At 40.6% G+C, this 18,243-nt stretch overlaps 2 protein-coding genes across 3 annotated transcripts in view; both read right to left on the reverse strand.

Moving 5' to 3' along the window:
• The window catches only part of HMGN3 (high mobility group nucleosomal binding domain 3), a 150,594-nt gene that overhangs the window by 40,868 nt on the left and 91,483 nt on the right, over positions 1-18,243 (reverse strand). The gene's annotated exons all lie outside the window — the stretch shown is intronic.
• PHIP (pleckstrin homology domain interacting protein) overlaps positions 1-18,243 on the reverse strand; it is a 97,404-nt gene that overhangs the window by 35,806 nt on the left and 43,355 nt on the right. For both annotated transcript variants that reach the window (XM_056856872.1, XM_056856871.1), the window contains exons 11-16: positions 16,590-16,690; positions 16,460-16,500; positions 14,787-14,885; positions 11,751-11,904; positions 7,295-7,429; positions 2,327-2,455 (exon numbers count right to left, since the gene is read on the reverse strand). In XM_056856872.1, coding sequence (XP_056712850.1) covers positions 2,327-2,455; positions 7,295-7,429; positions 11,751-11,904; positions 14,787-14,885; positions 16,460-16,500; positions 16,590-16,690 — 659 coding nt within the window. The remainder of the gene's footprint in view (positions 1-2,326; positions 2,456-7,294; positions 7,430-11,750; positions 11,905-14,786; positions 14,886-16,459; positions 16,501-16,589; positions 16,691-18,243) is intronic.

The following is an 18,243-nucleotide window of genomic DNA, read 5'->3' on the forward strand; positions in this document are numbered from 1 at the left end:
CCACATATGACACACTGCTCATCACATGAGTCTCTCCAATTATTTTACTGTGGGGAGATACTACAAACACATCCTTTCATATCTTGCCAAGTAGTCCTTAACTGTACCTCATGTAGTAATTGATCAACACCTATAAAATAAAATCATGATAACACTTTAAGATAGTTCAGTTACTAGCAACTGCCTGTCTGTTTTCATCAAGAGTTATCTATATGGTACTGAGTGTCAAGTCCACTTAATAATTTGCACTTTGGGGGGGGGGGGACAACACGTAAGAGCTTCTGGATTTGCTAAGCTTCAAATGATGAGTCTTCAGGATTCTTTCCACTAACTAGAGTGCTGCCTGACGTAAGATAAGCATTTCTGTAGCACTGCAGTTCTACTAATCATCATTATTAGGGAGCATCTAACATACTCATTACATACATAGTATGACGTTCAATATCATTTAGAACCTTTTAATTATTGCATGTTATACAATTTATATAAACAAATGAATACTATTTCCAGCAGAATTAGTTCCAATTTACCTCTCTTTAAACATACTATTGTACTCAAAAAGGATGTTTACTGAATATTAACAGAATTAAATTTCCTTTTTTAATGTATAACTGATGTAATTAGTACCAAGTGGGGACTCTAATCTGCATTGGGGAGAATATAGAAACAAGATCCTAGTTATTCTAATACATGTTAAAAGTGTGTTTATGTAATGAATGAACTTAGAACAGATTTGTTTACATGGATTTTGTGATTGTGATTATAAATATAATTCCGTAGTCACATACAAATACAACATTTTGCATATGAAGACACTTCCACAGATAGAGCTCTCTAATACATCTATCTGTGGAAGTGTATCAGATAATGAACTGACCATCTTGAATGGCAGGAAATAGATGCATGTGGCGACTACCCCTTTATTTCTCTAAAGGGGTGTAGTTTAATCGATTATTTTTAGTCTCTTTTAATTTGGTCTCAGCAGTTAGGAGATTATGAGTTGATCACTCATTAAAAAAGGCTCATCTACCACGCATTTTGACATTATCAACTAATCTCCAGAGAGCAAGTTTGTCCAAACTGACTCCAGATCAGGAAACCTCTAGAATACCAAGATAAATGTCTCAGCTCCAGCACCTGGTAAGCCAAATCCTAACACTGGGCCACACAAGCAGGGCACCCAATGACTGAAAGGAAGGTCAACAGGAACCAAAATGGAGGTGGGAGGAAGATGACACACTGGAAAAGGATCTGGGGTAAAAATGTGCACTAAGAGAGCCAGCATGGTGTAGTGGTTAAGAGCGGTGGTTTGGAGCTGTGGACTCTGATCTGGAGAACCGGGTTTGATTCCCCACTCCTCCACCTGAGCCTGTTTGAGTCTCCCTTAAGTGGTAGAGAAAGTCGGCATATAAAAACACAAAAAATGCAAATCTCCAGGGAAGAGCAGAGCCCAAATCCCAAACGGGAGCTCTTGATGGGGAGGGGCCGTGGCTCAGTGCTAGAGCATCTGCTTGGCACGCAGAAGGTCCCAGGTTCAATCCCTGGCATCTCCAGTTAAAGGGACCGGGAAAGTAGGTGATGTGAAAGACCTCTACCTGAGACCCTGGAGAGCTGCTGCTGGTCTAAGTAGACAATACTGACTTTGATGGACCAAGGGTCTGATTCAGTATAAGGCAGCTTCATGTGTTCATGTGATGACCAACATCTGGGGGTGAAGCCATAACCAAAGCACAGTATATGCTCAAATACAGTCTAGTTGTATATCTTGCTGGGGAAGTGAGACACAGAGGAAATGTAAGGTTGGCTCCAGTGACTTAGTACCACTGAACCTTAATGTTGCTCAGTTAACCAGGTACAGTGCTGATCTCTCTTATTTTTCCTATTAAAAGCAGGAATCCTGGCCTAAAGCCTAGCAGCAGACCAGATGGAAAATCTGCAAACCAAGGGGAGAAATACTGGCTCTAGGGAAGGTGTCTTTAAAATCATAATTCAAACTGTACTACTAAGTTCCTGGCAAAATATAATCAACATGTTAAATTAACAGTTCAATAGAATTACTGTATGATTTCCAGCATGGTTTAAGGGTACATTTTAGAGAAGTGTAAAGTATGGCATAGGCAATTGCAAAAAGGATCCTTCAGCTAAAAGTGATGAACTGTGCTGTTTATACGAACAGAGGAAAAACTAAGCTTGAACACAGAATGTAAACGTAGGATGTATTTGGATGTAGATCGAAGTTTGAAGATGATTAAAGGTAACTAACTGGTTGTATTAACTGCAGTGCAAGAACAAACTAAACAAATCTAGATTATTTTATGTACAATACCTTGTCATATTTGCTACTGGAGCCAAAGCCAAAGATGAGAAGATGACCGTGAGAGTCCGTGCATGCAAAATGCTGGCCATCAGGTGAGCACTTGCAGTCAAAGACTGCCCCATGACCTTGCCCTTCAATCTGAAACACAGCAGCACATAAAATTAACAAATTACTAGAAAACAGGCAGATACAGTTGTATATTTTCAAATAAACAACCATGACAACCTATTAAAAGAGTAGTGTTAGAGGAAAATCATGTTCAGTGTGTCATTTATTTTAATTTATGCTTACTGGCTAGCAAAGTCTGATGTACTATATGTAAATACATTTCCTATCTCTTGGCATTTTAAAGAAAAAGAAAGTAATCCAAATCCATTCAGTTGGTCAAAGTGAAGGGGAAAGGTATTTCATTTTCAATACAAGTATTAAATCGCAGTATTAAGCCTATTGCCAGAAACCAAGGAGGTGTAAAACACAGTAACATTTGTTTCAATAATAATATTAAAAAGCTAAATAAACAAGTTGTTAATTAACTAAAGTAAAAAGCTGCTAAAAGCATCCTCCTTAAATAGTCCAACAACTATCAGAAAAGCTACCTAAATATTTCACTTAGTTATCCTATGGTCTTTTTTTACACATCAAAAAGCTACACAGATTTCAGTTACTAACCAGTTTTTGCTCCTTCTTGTAAACTGTAGTGGAAATAATAGCTTTTGCTCAACTTTTGAGTCTATAATAATACGAACTATATGGTCAATCAAACTAGTTGTTCATTTAGTCGAACTCAGACACTGTTTTTGATTGCTTGCAACTCAGCTAAAGAACTGCAAATATTTTAAAAAGAATTTTACCTGATACTCATTTTCTGTTTTCCACTTCCATTAATCCAGAACAAATGGGTTTTTGTTATTCCCTGTAACCTGTCAATCAAGCACAGGTGACCAATCACCACTCTGAACTTTATGTCCTCAGTACTCTACTAATATTCCCAGTTGCAAAATAATTTCAGTATGACTTCAGGGAAAATCCTTTGCTCCTAACTAGAAGGCTACAGTGTAGAATTACGAATGGGGAAGAGGAAGAATACTTCCGCAATCAACTAACAAAGTCCCTGTAAATATGGAATAAAGAGTGCTATTACAGTCTGAGAAATGGGGAATAAAAGTTTACTTGTCAAGTCCTAGATCATACCCATAGACCAGGGTTTCCAAAATCAGGTGTTTGAACAGTATCCCAATTCAAAGCATATTACTTGATAGCACATTCCACTGATTTCAATGGAACCTAATTCCAAGTGACACATTAATGAATTAGGATAAGAGTGACTATTTACTACTGCATTCTAAAAAGATATTAAAACTATACTAATCATAATGGACAAGGATGACCAAAGATTACTCAGATTCTTACCAAATCAAGTTAGCTTTTGAAAGGGCACCAACCTTGCACTGAACTAGAAAGCCATGATCCTAGTAAAAACTAGCTGATTCTGACTGTCCCAGAACATGCATTACATACCAAAGCCTACTCTACTGCCCTCCCCAATAGCCAGCATTCAAATTTCTATACAGGGAACACCAAATGGCCACACCTACATGTGCCCCAGGGCTGCTTTAAGTCCCCTTTTCCACCACACTCCATGCCTCATCAACATGTTAGGGGAGAGCTCCTCAATAAACTTCTGAAGTGAGAGCCTGTGACTTGAAATGAAATATCATCAGAACCCCAAAACATGCATGGAAGCATACAAGTTGCTTCCTTTGGATTTGGGGCACAGTTCCAATGGAGCTTTAACAATATTTAATCCAACTTTAGAACCATTTTTTTTAAATTTAGCTGTACTTGCTGCAAAGAAAGACAGGAAATGGAACAAATTTATTGTGGCTTTGCTATACAACACATATTTTTGTTGTTTAGGGTTTGCCTACCCTGAGAATGGGGTACTGAATCAGCAACAAAATGTTTCTGCAAGAATTGCAAGTGGATAGGCAACCTCAATTTTTATGGTACAGAGTCTTTTAGGCCATATTATTCCACTGTCACAATTAGCTGTCTTTGTATTTCCATTCAGTTAGAGAATACAACAAAGTAGCTGGAACTATTTATACTATATCAAGTCACAAAATATTTAATTTGAGTTACTATGATTTAACTATTTTCACTCTTGTATGAGGAGGTTTAAGTCCTTTGTACTCCTCTAGTTTAAAAGCTTATTAAGGGAAAACTAAATGTGACAGTTGGGAGACCCTTTGTTGACTCACATGTCTGCCCTGTTCATGTATAAAGAAGAAGATGGGATAGTCTAGCTTCATATGGACACATGAGTGAATGAACTTGAACTCGCCTTTCTCCTCTTCCTGTTACCTCTCCATGCTACATCATGCAAGGCACTTTCCCCCCAAACCATCTCACTGCTGTTACCTGGCTCAGAGAGCTGGATAGGAAGTTTGGGTGATGGACCATGGTGAGATAAGACGGGGGAGGGCTTAGATGCCCTTATCCACACACACTACTTAGAATATCTGTTAGAATATTAATAGAGAAGTGTGAACAAGGACCCTTTTACTGCCCTAACTAGTTTGGCCAATCTTTTGTAAGTATATACTTTATCAAGGGAAAAGTTCTGATTATGTTGATTTCTAACATGCAAAAAAATAAGAAGCAAATATTAAAGGCACTTAAAGAAACAAAGGCTGATAATGTGTCAGCTGTTTGTTAATCCTATCTTTTATTATTTAAGAAATGTATATGCCACCTCTCCAGAGACATGCAGTAGTTAAGTCAGAAGAATATATGAATGCTTAATTAACTGTTCTATTGTCAGTACGTTCAAAAAGCCACGTATGGAACTGACAACTTTTTCTTAGCACTCCTTCATTGCTATGTAATAAAAAACTGCATGTCTAATTCTCCAATCATAAGCATTTATGGAAGGTAAGTCTCTTCTATAAGAAGTGGAACGCTTTGTATCACTACATAGATTTCATTACAGGCATTCTGCTTGCCTATACATATTTCAAAGTCACAGTGTTCTAATGGGAATAAAAATGCATTATGAATTTAATTTCTTCTCCCTATATGTGATATGTTGCTTTCTGAATGCACAATGGGATACAGTTCAGATGTCTAAAATTTCCAAAGCCAATACCCTAACATTTGTACTTGAAAGAATTCTTCTACTCAGACATGGCCCCTGAGAGCGAGCGCTTCTTTAAGACAATGTCTACAGCAACCCTATGCACAATTACTCAGATGTAAATCCTATTACGTTCAATGGGTCTAACTTGTAAGTGGGAATAGGAGTGCAGACTTAAACTTACGGAGGTGTGGAAGATGCTGAAAAGTTAAATTAAAAGTACAGAAGCGTAAAGTGAAAGCTATGGAGTATGTGTCTTTTAAGATTCACGTATGTTTGTACACCTGACTACTACATTTACAACATAATAAAGAGAATACCACAAAAAGTAGTTTTGGGGCTTTGCTCATTTACCTTCAACTATTACTTTTGTAGTCAGGAACAATGACTGAAGAATCCAAGAGATTCACTGAAGGAGCATGGGACAGGAACAGCTTAACAAACTTTAACCTCTGCTTGATTCACACTTTACAAAAACCCATTTGCTTTGAATTAGTGGACAGTGAGACATTATCCAAATAGAGTCTACGCAAAGAGAACTGAATGCTCTTATAAAGTTGGATATCTTCAGATTGTAACAATGAACAGCATTAGTATCAGCAGAACCTCCTTAATAATCTTGACGAAAGATTCAGCTATTTCCAACTCATTTTGCAGTCCCTTCTTTTGGATGGCAATTTCTACACAACTGTCTGAAAGGAGACAGACGCAACCACCCAGTTCTGCATATTTTAAGGCAAGTAGCCCTGATTCCTGTATAAAGCAAAATTGTAAGACAGCCAGCCGGCCTACAGTGACTAAGAACTGCTTTCAAGCAATGATGAACATATTTTCTCTTTCAAAGTCTGTTAATGTGCCAGAAATAGTTTACACTGGAGTATGCAGGCAGGTGAGCTAGTCAATGCTTTTTAGCAGGCTAGTAACACTTGTTGACTTGTTTATAAGACTGGCATAGAGTGAATATATTCATTTCAATATATTCTCAATGCTGATTTCCAACTCTGGAGATTTAGCAACTTCTCTTACCACCCACAAATTCCTTCACTTACTTCCAACCAGTTGCAGTGTTATACCCAACTGTTACCAGTGCATGTGAAAATGAAATCAGATATGCTCCTGAACTCACTCACAGAACAAGCGTTACCCCACCTGGAACTCTTGTTTTTCCATGTCCAATATTTTCAAGTGATGTTTCCTAATCTTCTATTTCATTTATGCTCAGATAATTAACTGAGATATTTAAGGTATTGTTCTATTGTACAAGTAATTGTGCAAATAAACATCTCATGTTTTTAATCTCGTTCTAGGTTTAAAAGGTTGCAATGTAAAAAATCTTTATTCTTGTATAACATCAAGTCATTTACAAACATATCCCAGGCATACTTTAACTAATTTTAAAGTACAAAATTAATTGCATTTCTGAAGTATAGCTAAAGATGCAATTAAACCTCTGAGTTCTACCAGCATAGAACAGCAAACAAATGTTCTAAAACTGATCATCTATACATAACTGGGGGCTCTTCCCTACAAGGTGGGACACATACTAGTATTATAATGTTCTTGATTCTAAGGACTGTTACACATTTTTTCTATAAGAAGACTTTTTCTACAAGACGACTTTAATTCAAAGAAAGAACAGCTTCAGATTCCTGAAAATGGCAAATTTGAAATTAAATGTTAAGATACAAGACAAATGTTAACAAAGCTAGAATAATGTATGAACTGTTGGGTACATACTAGTGATGGCATACACAGATTTACATTTTACACAATTCTGCCAAGTATATTTGATTGCCAAAGGTTAAAAAGCTTCTACAACATGTCTTAAAGCATATATTTACCATGTTGAAATAAGACCGGATTTTGACTCCCCTTGCCAAATCCCATACAATGACATTTCCATCATGGCCAGCTGAGAACAGAACTCTGGCATCAAAAGGGTGACTCTCAAGTACAAACACCTCATCCTCGTGTCCCTACATTAAAAAAAATAGAGTAAAAGACCGAAAACATATCATCTAACATGTATGTGACTATTTTAAAAAACGAACAATTCAGCAAAAATTCTTCATGCATCCTGAAGAAAAAAAATCTAGTATTTTGTTAATTACTAAAATCTACCATCCTAACCAAAAAAACAGAGTTGCACTTACTTGTAACTGTTGTTCATCGAATGGTCTTCTATGCAGGCACACATGGGAACTGCACGCGCAGGCCAGCCACGGAGATAATTAGTAAGCTTCTGGAAGAGACTGCTTTGAAGGAGCACTCCCCCCTCCTCTGTGCACATGACCAAGCTCTAATGGCTTTTCCTGCCTGAGGGACATGTGACGGAGGGGCGAGGGAGCATTCTTCCCTCAGTTCTCCAATCACCACTGCAAGAAGACCATGCTAGTGTAGTAACACATGAACACATGAAGCTGCCTTATACTGAATCAGACCCTCGGTCCATCAAGGTCAGTATTGTCTACTCAGACTGGCAGAGGCTCTCCTGGGTATCAGGCAGAGAGGTCTTTCTCATCACCTACTGCCTGGTCCCTTTAACTGGAGATGCCGGGGATTGAACCTGGGACCTTCTGCATGCCAAGCAGATGCTCTACCACTGAGCCACAGCCCCTCCCCAGCCCACAGCGTGGAAGGAGGGAGGGATATGTGCCTGCACAGAAGACCACTCGATGAACAACAGTTACAAGTAAGTGCAACACTGTTCTCATCTTTGTGGCTTCGGTGCAGTCCCATGTGGGAGAACTGCAAGCTCACTTACTGTGGAGGTGAGTGTGAGCTGTTTAACGGAACAACGAATTCAGTACTAGTCTCCTCACAGATGTCTCAGCTCTGGAGTCCACGTCCATAGATTAGTGCTAGAGGAAGGTTGTAGGAACAGACCAGGTTGCCACCCTGCGGATCTCTTGGATGTTGAGACTGGAAGAAAAGGCAGCTGAGGAAGCTTGAGCCCTGATGGAGTGTATGTGTACTGTGACTGGACAGTCAACTCCCGCTGTTGTATGCTAGACACCTTGCTGACATCACCTGGGAAAGGGTCTGTGTAGAAACAACTTTGCTTTTGTAGGTACCCCGGAAACAGATAAAAAGGTTGTCATCTAATCTAAAATCTTTTGGTTCTTGTAGGTTATCCGGGCTGTGTGACCGTGGTCTTGGTATTTTAGATGACAAGAACCAATGAACTCTGACCGTGAAAGCCTTCGACAATATTCTAAAATCTTTTGTTCGGTCCAAATATAAAAGCAATGGCCTGCAAACATCGAGTGTGTGCAGTTGTTTGTCTGAAGAGGACTGAGGATCCAGGAAGAAGGTAGTCTGTTGTGGGGAGGGGAAGGAAAGGTGTTTGTAAGCCGGTTTGATTCTTCCTTAAATGGTAGAGAAAGTCAGCATATAAAAACCAACTCTTCTTCTTTTTTGCCTACCAGAAAATATCTGGAGTAGAAAGCGGACTGGCATTCAGAGGGTGGGACAATCTGAATGACACCTTTAGCTAGCAGGCTATCCACCTCCTTGAGCAGCTCGGGAGGGGTTCAGGCCCGTGATAATGCGGAGGGGCATCACACCTGGGGACTGAGATGAATTCCAGGTAATAACTATCCTTAATTATATTCAACACCCAGGAGTCATTGGTAACAGCCAACCATTTACTGAAAAACCAACATGGCCTTTCAAAAAACACAGGTACAGGTAATGAAGAAACCTGGCCTAATCATGTTGAAGCCTTTTTTGAAGAGTAACCTGAAAGGGAGTGTCCCCCTTTCCTACCCTTATGGTTGGGCTAGAACTTTCTCCCTTGTTGGGAGCTAGAGAAAGGTTTAGACTGAGTGTGCTGGTAAGAGGAGGGCTTATATCTAAAGGGCTTTCCCAAGTAATAGCCCTGCCCGTTTGTGGTTGGGCTTGTACTTGTACAAAGGGATCGACAGCTGGGTAACACCCTGAGATTTTGCCATGAGCCTCTGTTTCCTGAGATTATGTAAGAACTCATCAGTTTGCTCATGAAACAGAGCTTTGGCATCAAAATCATCCACCCTGGCTTTAATGTCTGGAGTAAGGGTGGAAAAGCACAGACAGGAGTACCCCCTGAGCACAATGCTAGAAGCAATGGCTCTGACTGTGCAATCAGCCATATGTCTGGCTGCAGCAATTTGGTGTTTACATAAACACTGACACTCAGTTTGGAGTACTCTCACGAGGGTCTTCTTTTCCTCAGGGAGGGAGCCTGGCACCTCAGATATTCTGTCCCAAAGTACCATTTGATAGCACCCCATAAAAGCACTGAAATTAGCCATCCTAAGACCAAGGGCACCAGATGAATAAAATTTTCGCTCTAATTTATCAAGCTTCCAGCCCTCCTTGTCCAAAGGAGCCGAATGACCCCAGATTTATAACAGGCTGTCAAAACCTCGATCACAAGAGAATTGGCCTGTGGATGCTGACAGAGGAACTCATAACCTTCCTTTGAAACCCTGTATCTTTTTACTGGAAGCAACCACTGAGACAGTCCTATCCCAGCCCAGAGAGCCAACATCTCTGATCCCTTTGACCATGGGGAGCCAGGCTAGTCCCAAGTCCGGGCTACAAAGGACCCCCATGGTCAGATCCGACGGCCTCGTATCCAAAGAAGTAGCCTCAACGCCTAGCACCTTTGCCACCTGGATGAGCTGTTCCATGTAGAGACAGAGGTCCTCCACTGGTGAGACCGGAGTAGGATCACCAACCACGTCATCCGGAGAGGGGAGGGATGTCTCCTCTGAACTGACCACAGAGCTGCGGTCCACTTCCTCCTCCTGATCAGAGGGTAAGTCATGCTGAGGTTCAACTTGCCTCCTGTGTGAGGTTGAAGAATGTGGAGTAGAACCAATCTTCCTCAGCACCCAGGGGAACTTCTTGAATGTCTGGAGGGCTGATGGTCGAAACACCCACGTGTAGGATGGAAGGGAGGGGGGCAGCACCAACAAGAGGTCCAGCCCACATGACATGAGTAATGGGAGGAGTGGTGAGACTCTCTGGAGGAGTGCCTTTCCGTATCGGACATGAGAGCTGGAATCTCGACGACATCCTCCTCTGAGGAGGAAAAATGTATGTCTGGTCCCGACGGGAACAGTGTGCAAGGTCTCTTTCTAGCAGACACAACAATGCTCTGCATGCAGCAAGTAGGGCTATGCCCCCGATGTTGAGGAGAACAGAAGAGCCTTGTGAGCTGGAAGCTCCTGGTGGCATCAAGGCGGTGTACGGCGCCGAGGCAAGGTTCGTGGAGAAGTCAACCTGCACCGGGATGGTGACCAGTGATAGGGAGAAGGTGCCTTGGTAACGGAGATGTGGACCCATGCCGAGGAGATGAAGAACAGTGTGGAAAAGAATTTTGGCCATGGAACAGCGGAGTCAGGAAGGTGAGTACCACTGACGGCAATCATTGGTATACTGGGGACTTTGATGGAGATCTGCCCCGACACTCCCCTCAACATCAAAGCCTCAGAACCAGTCAGGATGGCACTGGAGGACTTCAAACCCAAGTCCTTGTCCTTTGCAGAGGACTTGGCTGATGGGGTGGTATGGTTACATTTTTTCTTCAGTTTCCTTGCAGGCGGCTGCAAAGAGGCACTCTGCCCACCCAAATTTCGTAGAGGAAGGCCTTCAGTCTTGCTGCTCTCTCCTGCCAAGCGTTCAGTGCAAACAGGTCATAGCTGAGGCAAGAGGCCATAATGTGGCCTTCGCCAAGGCAGAAGAGGCAGTCCTGGAGCTCATCGTTAGAGGCCATTTTGGTGCTGCAGCTGAGGCACTTCTTGAATAAAGCCATTTCACTAACAACGAGTCTCAATGGAGCAAGAAAAAAATTGCAGGAAAAAAAGACCAATTAAGGAAAAAAAACCTCAGACAGCCAGAAAAAACATGCAGAAGCTTGACAGAAGTCCTCTCACTGCGGCTGCAGAAAGCTAACTGAGGGAAGAGTGCTCCCCCGCCACTCCGTCATGTGTCCCTTGGGTGGGAAAAGCCGTAAGAGCTTGGTCACATATGGAGGGGAGGGGGAGTACTCCTTCAGAGCGATCTTTTCCAGAAGCTTACTAGTCGTCTCCCTGGATGGCCTGTGCATGCCCATTAGGACTGCACAGAAGCCACGAAGATGAATAACTGGTTCTCTCAGACATCTTCCTTTATGAAGCATCTACCTTTCAATACTTCAAACTATCTGGAGCTTATGCCATCTTACTTTCTCACACACACACAAATTCTCAAGTAGCCTAATTGAACATTGTGACAAACTATGAAAAAAGATAATCACCACTTTTTCCTTACCATAAGGACGTGAATAAGTTGACCAGTAAAGGAATTCCAAACTTTCAAAGTCATGTTATTAACTGCTGTAATAACAGAGTTGTCATGACGGTCCCATGCCACCATAGTAACTTTCAGTTTTGTGATTTTGTCTTCTACACCTTGTAGGGCTTGGCTACAATTAAGGAACAAAAAATTTAAACAACCAAACATTTACAAACTCTTTAAATGACGACGATAATTTTTAACAGACTTAGTTAAAATGGTCAGAATTCCAAATGTGTATTTGATAAAATGACCTGGAGCAATAACAATCCCTCCCCCCTTTCTTGAACAGACAGATCTGTTCAGATTAATTTTAAAGAATGCAACATTGTCATGGAGAGAGCATAGCCTGAATAAATGGGCTATTCCCCTCATTTACTTCCAAAGGCCCCTAAGGAATCTCCCAAAGAATCTTTTCAGTTTTAGAGCCCACAATTGTAAATGGCAAACTTACAACACTGGATTCCATAATGGCTTTAAGCACAAGTGAAAGAAAAAGTACTAATCTCATGGTTTAATTATTATAATTATAGTTAACCCTTTCAACTTTCTCTTGTACCAGCCATAAACAGGATTATCCATGATATGAACCTTAATATGGGCAGCTCAAGTTTAAAATTTATTTCTTAGTCATGAGACGTTCTACAGAAATGGGTTGTGAATCAGCGTTACCAAGAGCTTTTGTCCAAACAAACAATGAAGTTTCAATGCAGTGGTGCTTGATAAAGGTAGGCAGAGACCTCTACATAGCTGTTCTACATTCATCTGGTAAAGTAGAATTTGCTATATGCTGCTGAGGTGGCTGCTCCTGTCACTGTGAGTGTAAAATTCAGTTTGGGATGTAAAGCCCAATTACTGACATGCTGATATGATAGAACCCTGAATTTGTCAACTCGAATTCAGCTAGGAGACATTTTCACCAAACAGAATATAGAATTCGTAAATTCTGAATCCTAGCATCTTCTGCTACCCATAAATAAATGTGTGTAGTGCTCTACACACATCTAAGGTGATATTCCTTTTATTTTGGATGAGAAAGACTGGAACAAAAGAAGTTAATGAGATCTATGAAACAGAAAATTGTAGGAGTAAGAGTCTTCATGTAAGACAGTCCCTTCCTCAGAGTGTCCAGCTGCAGTAATCTCCTTGCAACAGTGATAACCATATCATGTGCCTTGAGCATCAAATGGTGAAGTGGAATGTTACATATTGACTCAAAAGGCAGTTTTATTATTACAAAACAAATCCATTGACGAATATATGCTCCAAAGGATGTCTAACAAGACTGGCCCTCTACAGGAAAAGTGTAACATGTGGATATCTCAGGAAAACTTAGAACCAGGCTAATGTAAGGACAGAATAAATCAGTGTAGATTGTCTCTTTAGAATAGCAGGAAGTAGTCATTGGGACTGACCTGCTACAATAAACTTAGCAAGTGACAGACATGAAACTTAGTTGAACCAAATTTCTTCTCTCTCCTCTCTGTCATTTTACAAAAAAATTCCAGGATGACTTATAAATTTAAATAGTTGAGATTTCACAAGAAGCCAGAATAATCTCAATAGCTGTATAGCCAAGTCCCTTCAAACTTTACAATTCAGCTTCCAAGTTAACAGTGGAGACCGGCAGTATACTAAACATTGTATGCCATGGATCCTATGTTCTTTAGTCCCCAGCCAAAAGGAGCAATGAACTTCATCTCTGCATATTTCCTGATGTATTTTTCAGAAGATACTGGAGATTACCATATTTGCTCAAGGAAGACAATAGTTTTACCCTCTGTGATTTTCTTAAATCTCTATCACTAGGATAGAGACCTCTGCCAAGTTGATGCAGCATGGGGCTGCTATGAGGATTCTTTCACCGTGCACGTGGACAGCTCTGGGAGGAAGCACTCACTTTACTTATTCTCCAAGAGATAGTGGCAGATGTGAAAGTGATGCAGTGGCTGGCAAGTTCTGCCTGTTAGGCTGCTCTGAGTTGCAAAGAACAAGAGGAGTCAGGGGGACTCACTGGCTGACTTCAGGGCTGCAATTTCTTCCCTGGTGAGGAGTGGCCATTTACTTTTTTAAAGGGGAGGACCTTAAATGAGGGATAGATAACCCCTTTGGTACATAACCCTTGGGGGGGGGGGTTAACATTCAAAAGGAATGTTATCTTCCTTTTGAGGAAATATGGCAGTGATATATTTAGCAATGTATATACTGCCCCTCAACCATCAGGCTAATGATGCAGCAACCAATATAAAATTTAATAATTTAAAAGAATAGTGAAGCAATGAACACAAGAATGCTACAAGTTTGCAGAACCAGTAGAAGAGAGGGACTGATGTTTATGGTGATTCTTTGCTGGTTAACTGAAAGCCAGAAGAGCCACTCTGTGCTCCCAGTTCTAAGAAACCAGTAGTAAGTAGGACTTCTGATGCACCACCTTGATACATCAGGACCTAGAAGTATGTCCCTTAAGCCATTAGGCTGACATATGTTAGCCAAATCTCTGGCAGAGGGAGGCATATTCTACTCCAAGTGAAACCATAAGAAGAGAGTCATAGCTGAGAAACTATCCGAATTACTATTCAAGTGAAATTAATCTTCATACACTGCTGTAGTGTGACTTCCCTCTGAAAATGGGACACAACCCACTGAAATTCTCAGGAACGGGTTCTAGAGCACAGAACCAAGAGAATGCTTCTCTCTAAAGGACTCTCTCCTTACAGAAGGGAGCACACAATACCATAAGCCTTTTTCTGATCTCATAGCCAAAGTTAAGAGGTTGTCAGCATTACATCCGCACCTGCCCTCAATGTGCTCAATTAAAGAGGCAATTCATAAACTTAAAAAGTCAAGTCTCTATTGTGACTCACACGGTCTCTAAATACCACTAACATACTTTTAGAAGCAGCTCTCTTTTGTCCTTCAGGGTAGCAAACATAATAAGCAGACATTTACAGATTAAATTTCAAACTTCCAACAGAATGTAGAAAAATTACAAAAAAAATATTTTTTTTTTACCCTGCAGGACGAGTAGCCATATCTAACAAAATGCTCTTCCATTCTCTTCTCTTGAACATCCAAATGCGTGCTGTGCCATCACGACTTCCACTAACGAACCTAACAGAGAAAGCCAAAAAATACTCCCATGTCTTTCACAACAGATTTTTGTTTTTATGTGCGCACTTTTCACTACAGATAACAGCCTGAAGTCTTTCTATTGTGTTCTTTTCTTACACAATTTACACAAACTCTGAACTATCAGTTTTAGATGGAAGCTACACAACATATACAAAGAGCTATGAAAATAGAGTCAAGTGCAGTTATCCACTTTCCGAAATACAACTATAATCCTTACAGAGCTACTCTTATAAAATACCTCCATTCATTAACTAGAAATGAAGACTCTATCCACAAAACTATAAGAGATGTCTGCGACCTAACTGTCTTGGTAGCTCATGGAATCCTAAGAAGCAGCAGCTATCAGTATTGCAATATACCCTTTGTCCAAGACTGTAAGCGAAAGGGACTAGAGGAGGGACATTCATGGAGGATGAGGCACCAGGGTGGGGTGCAGTAAAGTTGCTGGAAGAAAGGGACCATGAAGAATTAGGGAATACGACAGTGTCAAGAAGCAGAAAGCCAGGCCCTTTCCAGTGGGGGGTGGGGGAGGCAGAAGAAAGAGTATTTTGGTTAGGGAAATTAATAAAATTGATACAGTCTTTTATGCTAGAGTTAGACCATTGAATCAGTGGCATATAACAAAATCTACAAAGTGTTCACACATTACTTTTTGTACACAGCATTATGTACCATATATGGGAATGTGTACACATATTTAACTATTAACACACAAAGGCTTGATATACTAAACGCTCCTATTAATGGAAGGGATTTTCATCAGTTGAAGTGTCACTATCTCGCTTCCCCCTTGTGTTGTAGCCCAAAATGATGCTTTTTTGGGGGGGGAGATCCCAGGAAGAGAATGTGGGGGGAGTCCAATGTCTTCAGTAAGAGGAAGGAATCTGTAAAAAGCCTTCCTGCCAAGAAATGTTCCATGGGATCTGAGTCAAAGTGCAACATGAGTGAGTTTTTCAGCTCAAATTCATGGGATCTGAAAATCAGCACTAGCAACAGCTGTTATGCAGGCATACTTTTAAAGTCCCACAAGTATAATTTATGCATGACAATACACATGCTTTCTCTACATGATGACCAAAGTAAATATAAAGCAGCAAAGAGCAGTGAGGGCTAATAAAAATTTTCATTGTGAACAGGCATTATTGCCAGTAGCTGTCAGTCTCTCAATGCTTTTTCCGTTTCTGGCTTATTAGCAGCTAAGGGTATGTACCGTGATTGTAACTTAATTTCTGTCATACACTATATTGCTTGATGAGCCACAACAAGGTACTGCTTGCATTTAATATTGAATATTATTGAAACCCATCGAATCAAACTTACTTTCAAAACACACTTCCTTTCCTCTTAAATTCAGGCTTCATTTGAGTCACAAAATTAACAGTTTGTTGAACAGGTTTAACTAGGCCAAAACATGAGTGATTTAGCGTAACAGACAACTCCAACATAAGAATTCTTAATATTCAAAGATAGTATACTAAGGGTCATCATCTTTTACAAATACGGCAGGGAACAGGGGGAAACCCTGGAAGTTATACATAAAAACAGTTCCTTACCGATTACTAGTGTTAGAAAATTGAATGCTGTCCACTTTGTCCTGCATAAACAAGAAAAAAATTAACAACATGACTACCCAATTTCAATTCATTTCAAACAAAGAGCTAAGCAATTTTGAGAGGTATTTACAGTATGAAACTCCAACTCTGATATCTTCTCTGGCTGACCTGATCCAAAGAAATAAACCCTAATGATGTGATCTGTACTTCCAGTAGCCAGAAACATTCCACCTATGAAAAGCAAGAACAAAGCAAGTGTTATCACAGTACTATTCAGTTTTGTAATCTGACAATCTTACACGTCAGTTCCCAACATCTGCTCCAATTTACTGTTTGTGATATACCATGACTAAACAATGCTAATACTAAGAACAATAGCTGCCTTTTACTCACTTGACAACTCTCTAAACCTATATTTCTTTTCAAGACACAAGAGAATTTTAGGTAATTCCTAATCAGCACATGATTTTGCATATATGTCGTTAAGAATTCAAAAGCAACAGAAGATACTGGTATACTGCATTATGCACCGACTGTTAAGAAAATCGCTAATTACTGTGAAACTTGAGTTCTACTATCTATGCTCTCTATGTAATATGTTCCCTATATAATATCCCCTTCACCAATTTTTTTTTTGTGATATGCAATAAAATTGTCTCCAACATGGGTCTCCAACCCACAGCTCACAAGCTATCAGCAGCTTACTAGCTGCTGAACAGTCACTCGTTCTGCCTCTAAAAGACACAGAAAAGCATCACAAGACCCAAAGATGGAGGAAGGCTAAATCCAATGACATGACAGATCACTGTGTGAAAGAAATTAGCTCCCTTAGCTCTTTCTGCTAAGCTCTTTCTGAGTTCCTGAGATGACAGTGAAAAGAGAATGGGAAAGGGGAGTGTTTTCTCGAGTGAGAAAAGAGTTCAGCTGGCTCCAACATAGAACATGAGGCTCTGCTGCTCGAATATCTGAAATGGGGGGGTCAGTGCGTTGCAATGTAGAAAGCAGAGTTAGGAATGACTCCACACCTTAGCAACAAAGTAATAATTGTTTTTACATTTCACAAGGTCATGCTATCAGAAATGCGTTTCCCTGCTTTAAAGTAATCTATGCAATGATCTTTATTTGAGCTTTAGCATTGATTTTAACAGCTTCATTCATTGTGCTCTTCCTAGCCCATGTTCTGTTTCTAGGACCATGTCCGCACTTCACATTTGCAGCTCCTATTTCTGCTGGCTTTCCTTGCATGTTCGCACTTCATCTCAATTGAAGGATTCCGGAGACGTCTCCAGAGCACAATTTCTCCGCGTTAACAGCATTCGCTTATACGGCGAATTAATAGAAATGAAACGTCCTCGCCCGGAGCCTTAAAGTGCGAACAGAAAATCTGTCTTCACTCCACTTCCTGCTGCCAGTCCACCCTCCCACTCCTCCCCCACCTCCCTAACTGCCCACACTAGTTTCCCGCCCTTTTTTCCGCTTTGCAGAAAAGCGCAACCGTTTGCATGAGCAGCCGCAAGTTTGCTACCGCCTCATCAATTGCAAAGGGTATTTTTTTCATTGCTTGCACGAATCGCCATAAGGTTGTGTCATCTTTCCTCTGCTCAAAATAAATGGAACGTCTGCGGCTTGCGCTTATGCCCACGTCATGTCATTTGATCGAGTTTGTTGGAGGCGATGTGCAACATCTCTTTATTTTTGACCGCTTAGGCAAAGGCAGATGTGAGGGGTGGGATAGCAGCAAGTTTCGCTTTCCCAAAGTAAAACTCCTTCCCTGCATTACAATC

Source organism: Euleptes europaea, chromosome 10 (genome assembly GCF_029931775.1).
Source record: "Euleptes europaea isolate rEulEur1 chromosome 10, rEulEur1.hap1, whole genome shotgun sequence".
Lineage (NCBI taxonomy): Eukaryota > Metazoa > Chordata > Lepidosauria > Squamata > Sphaerodactylidae > Euleptes > Euleptes europaea.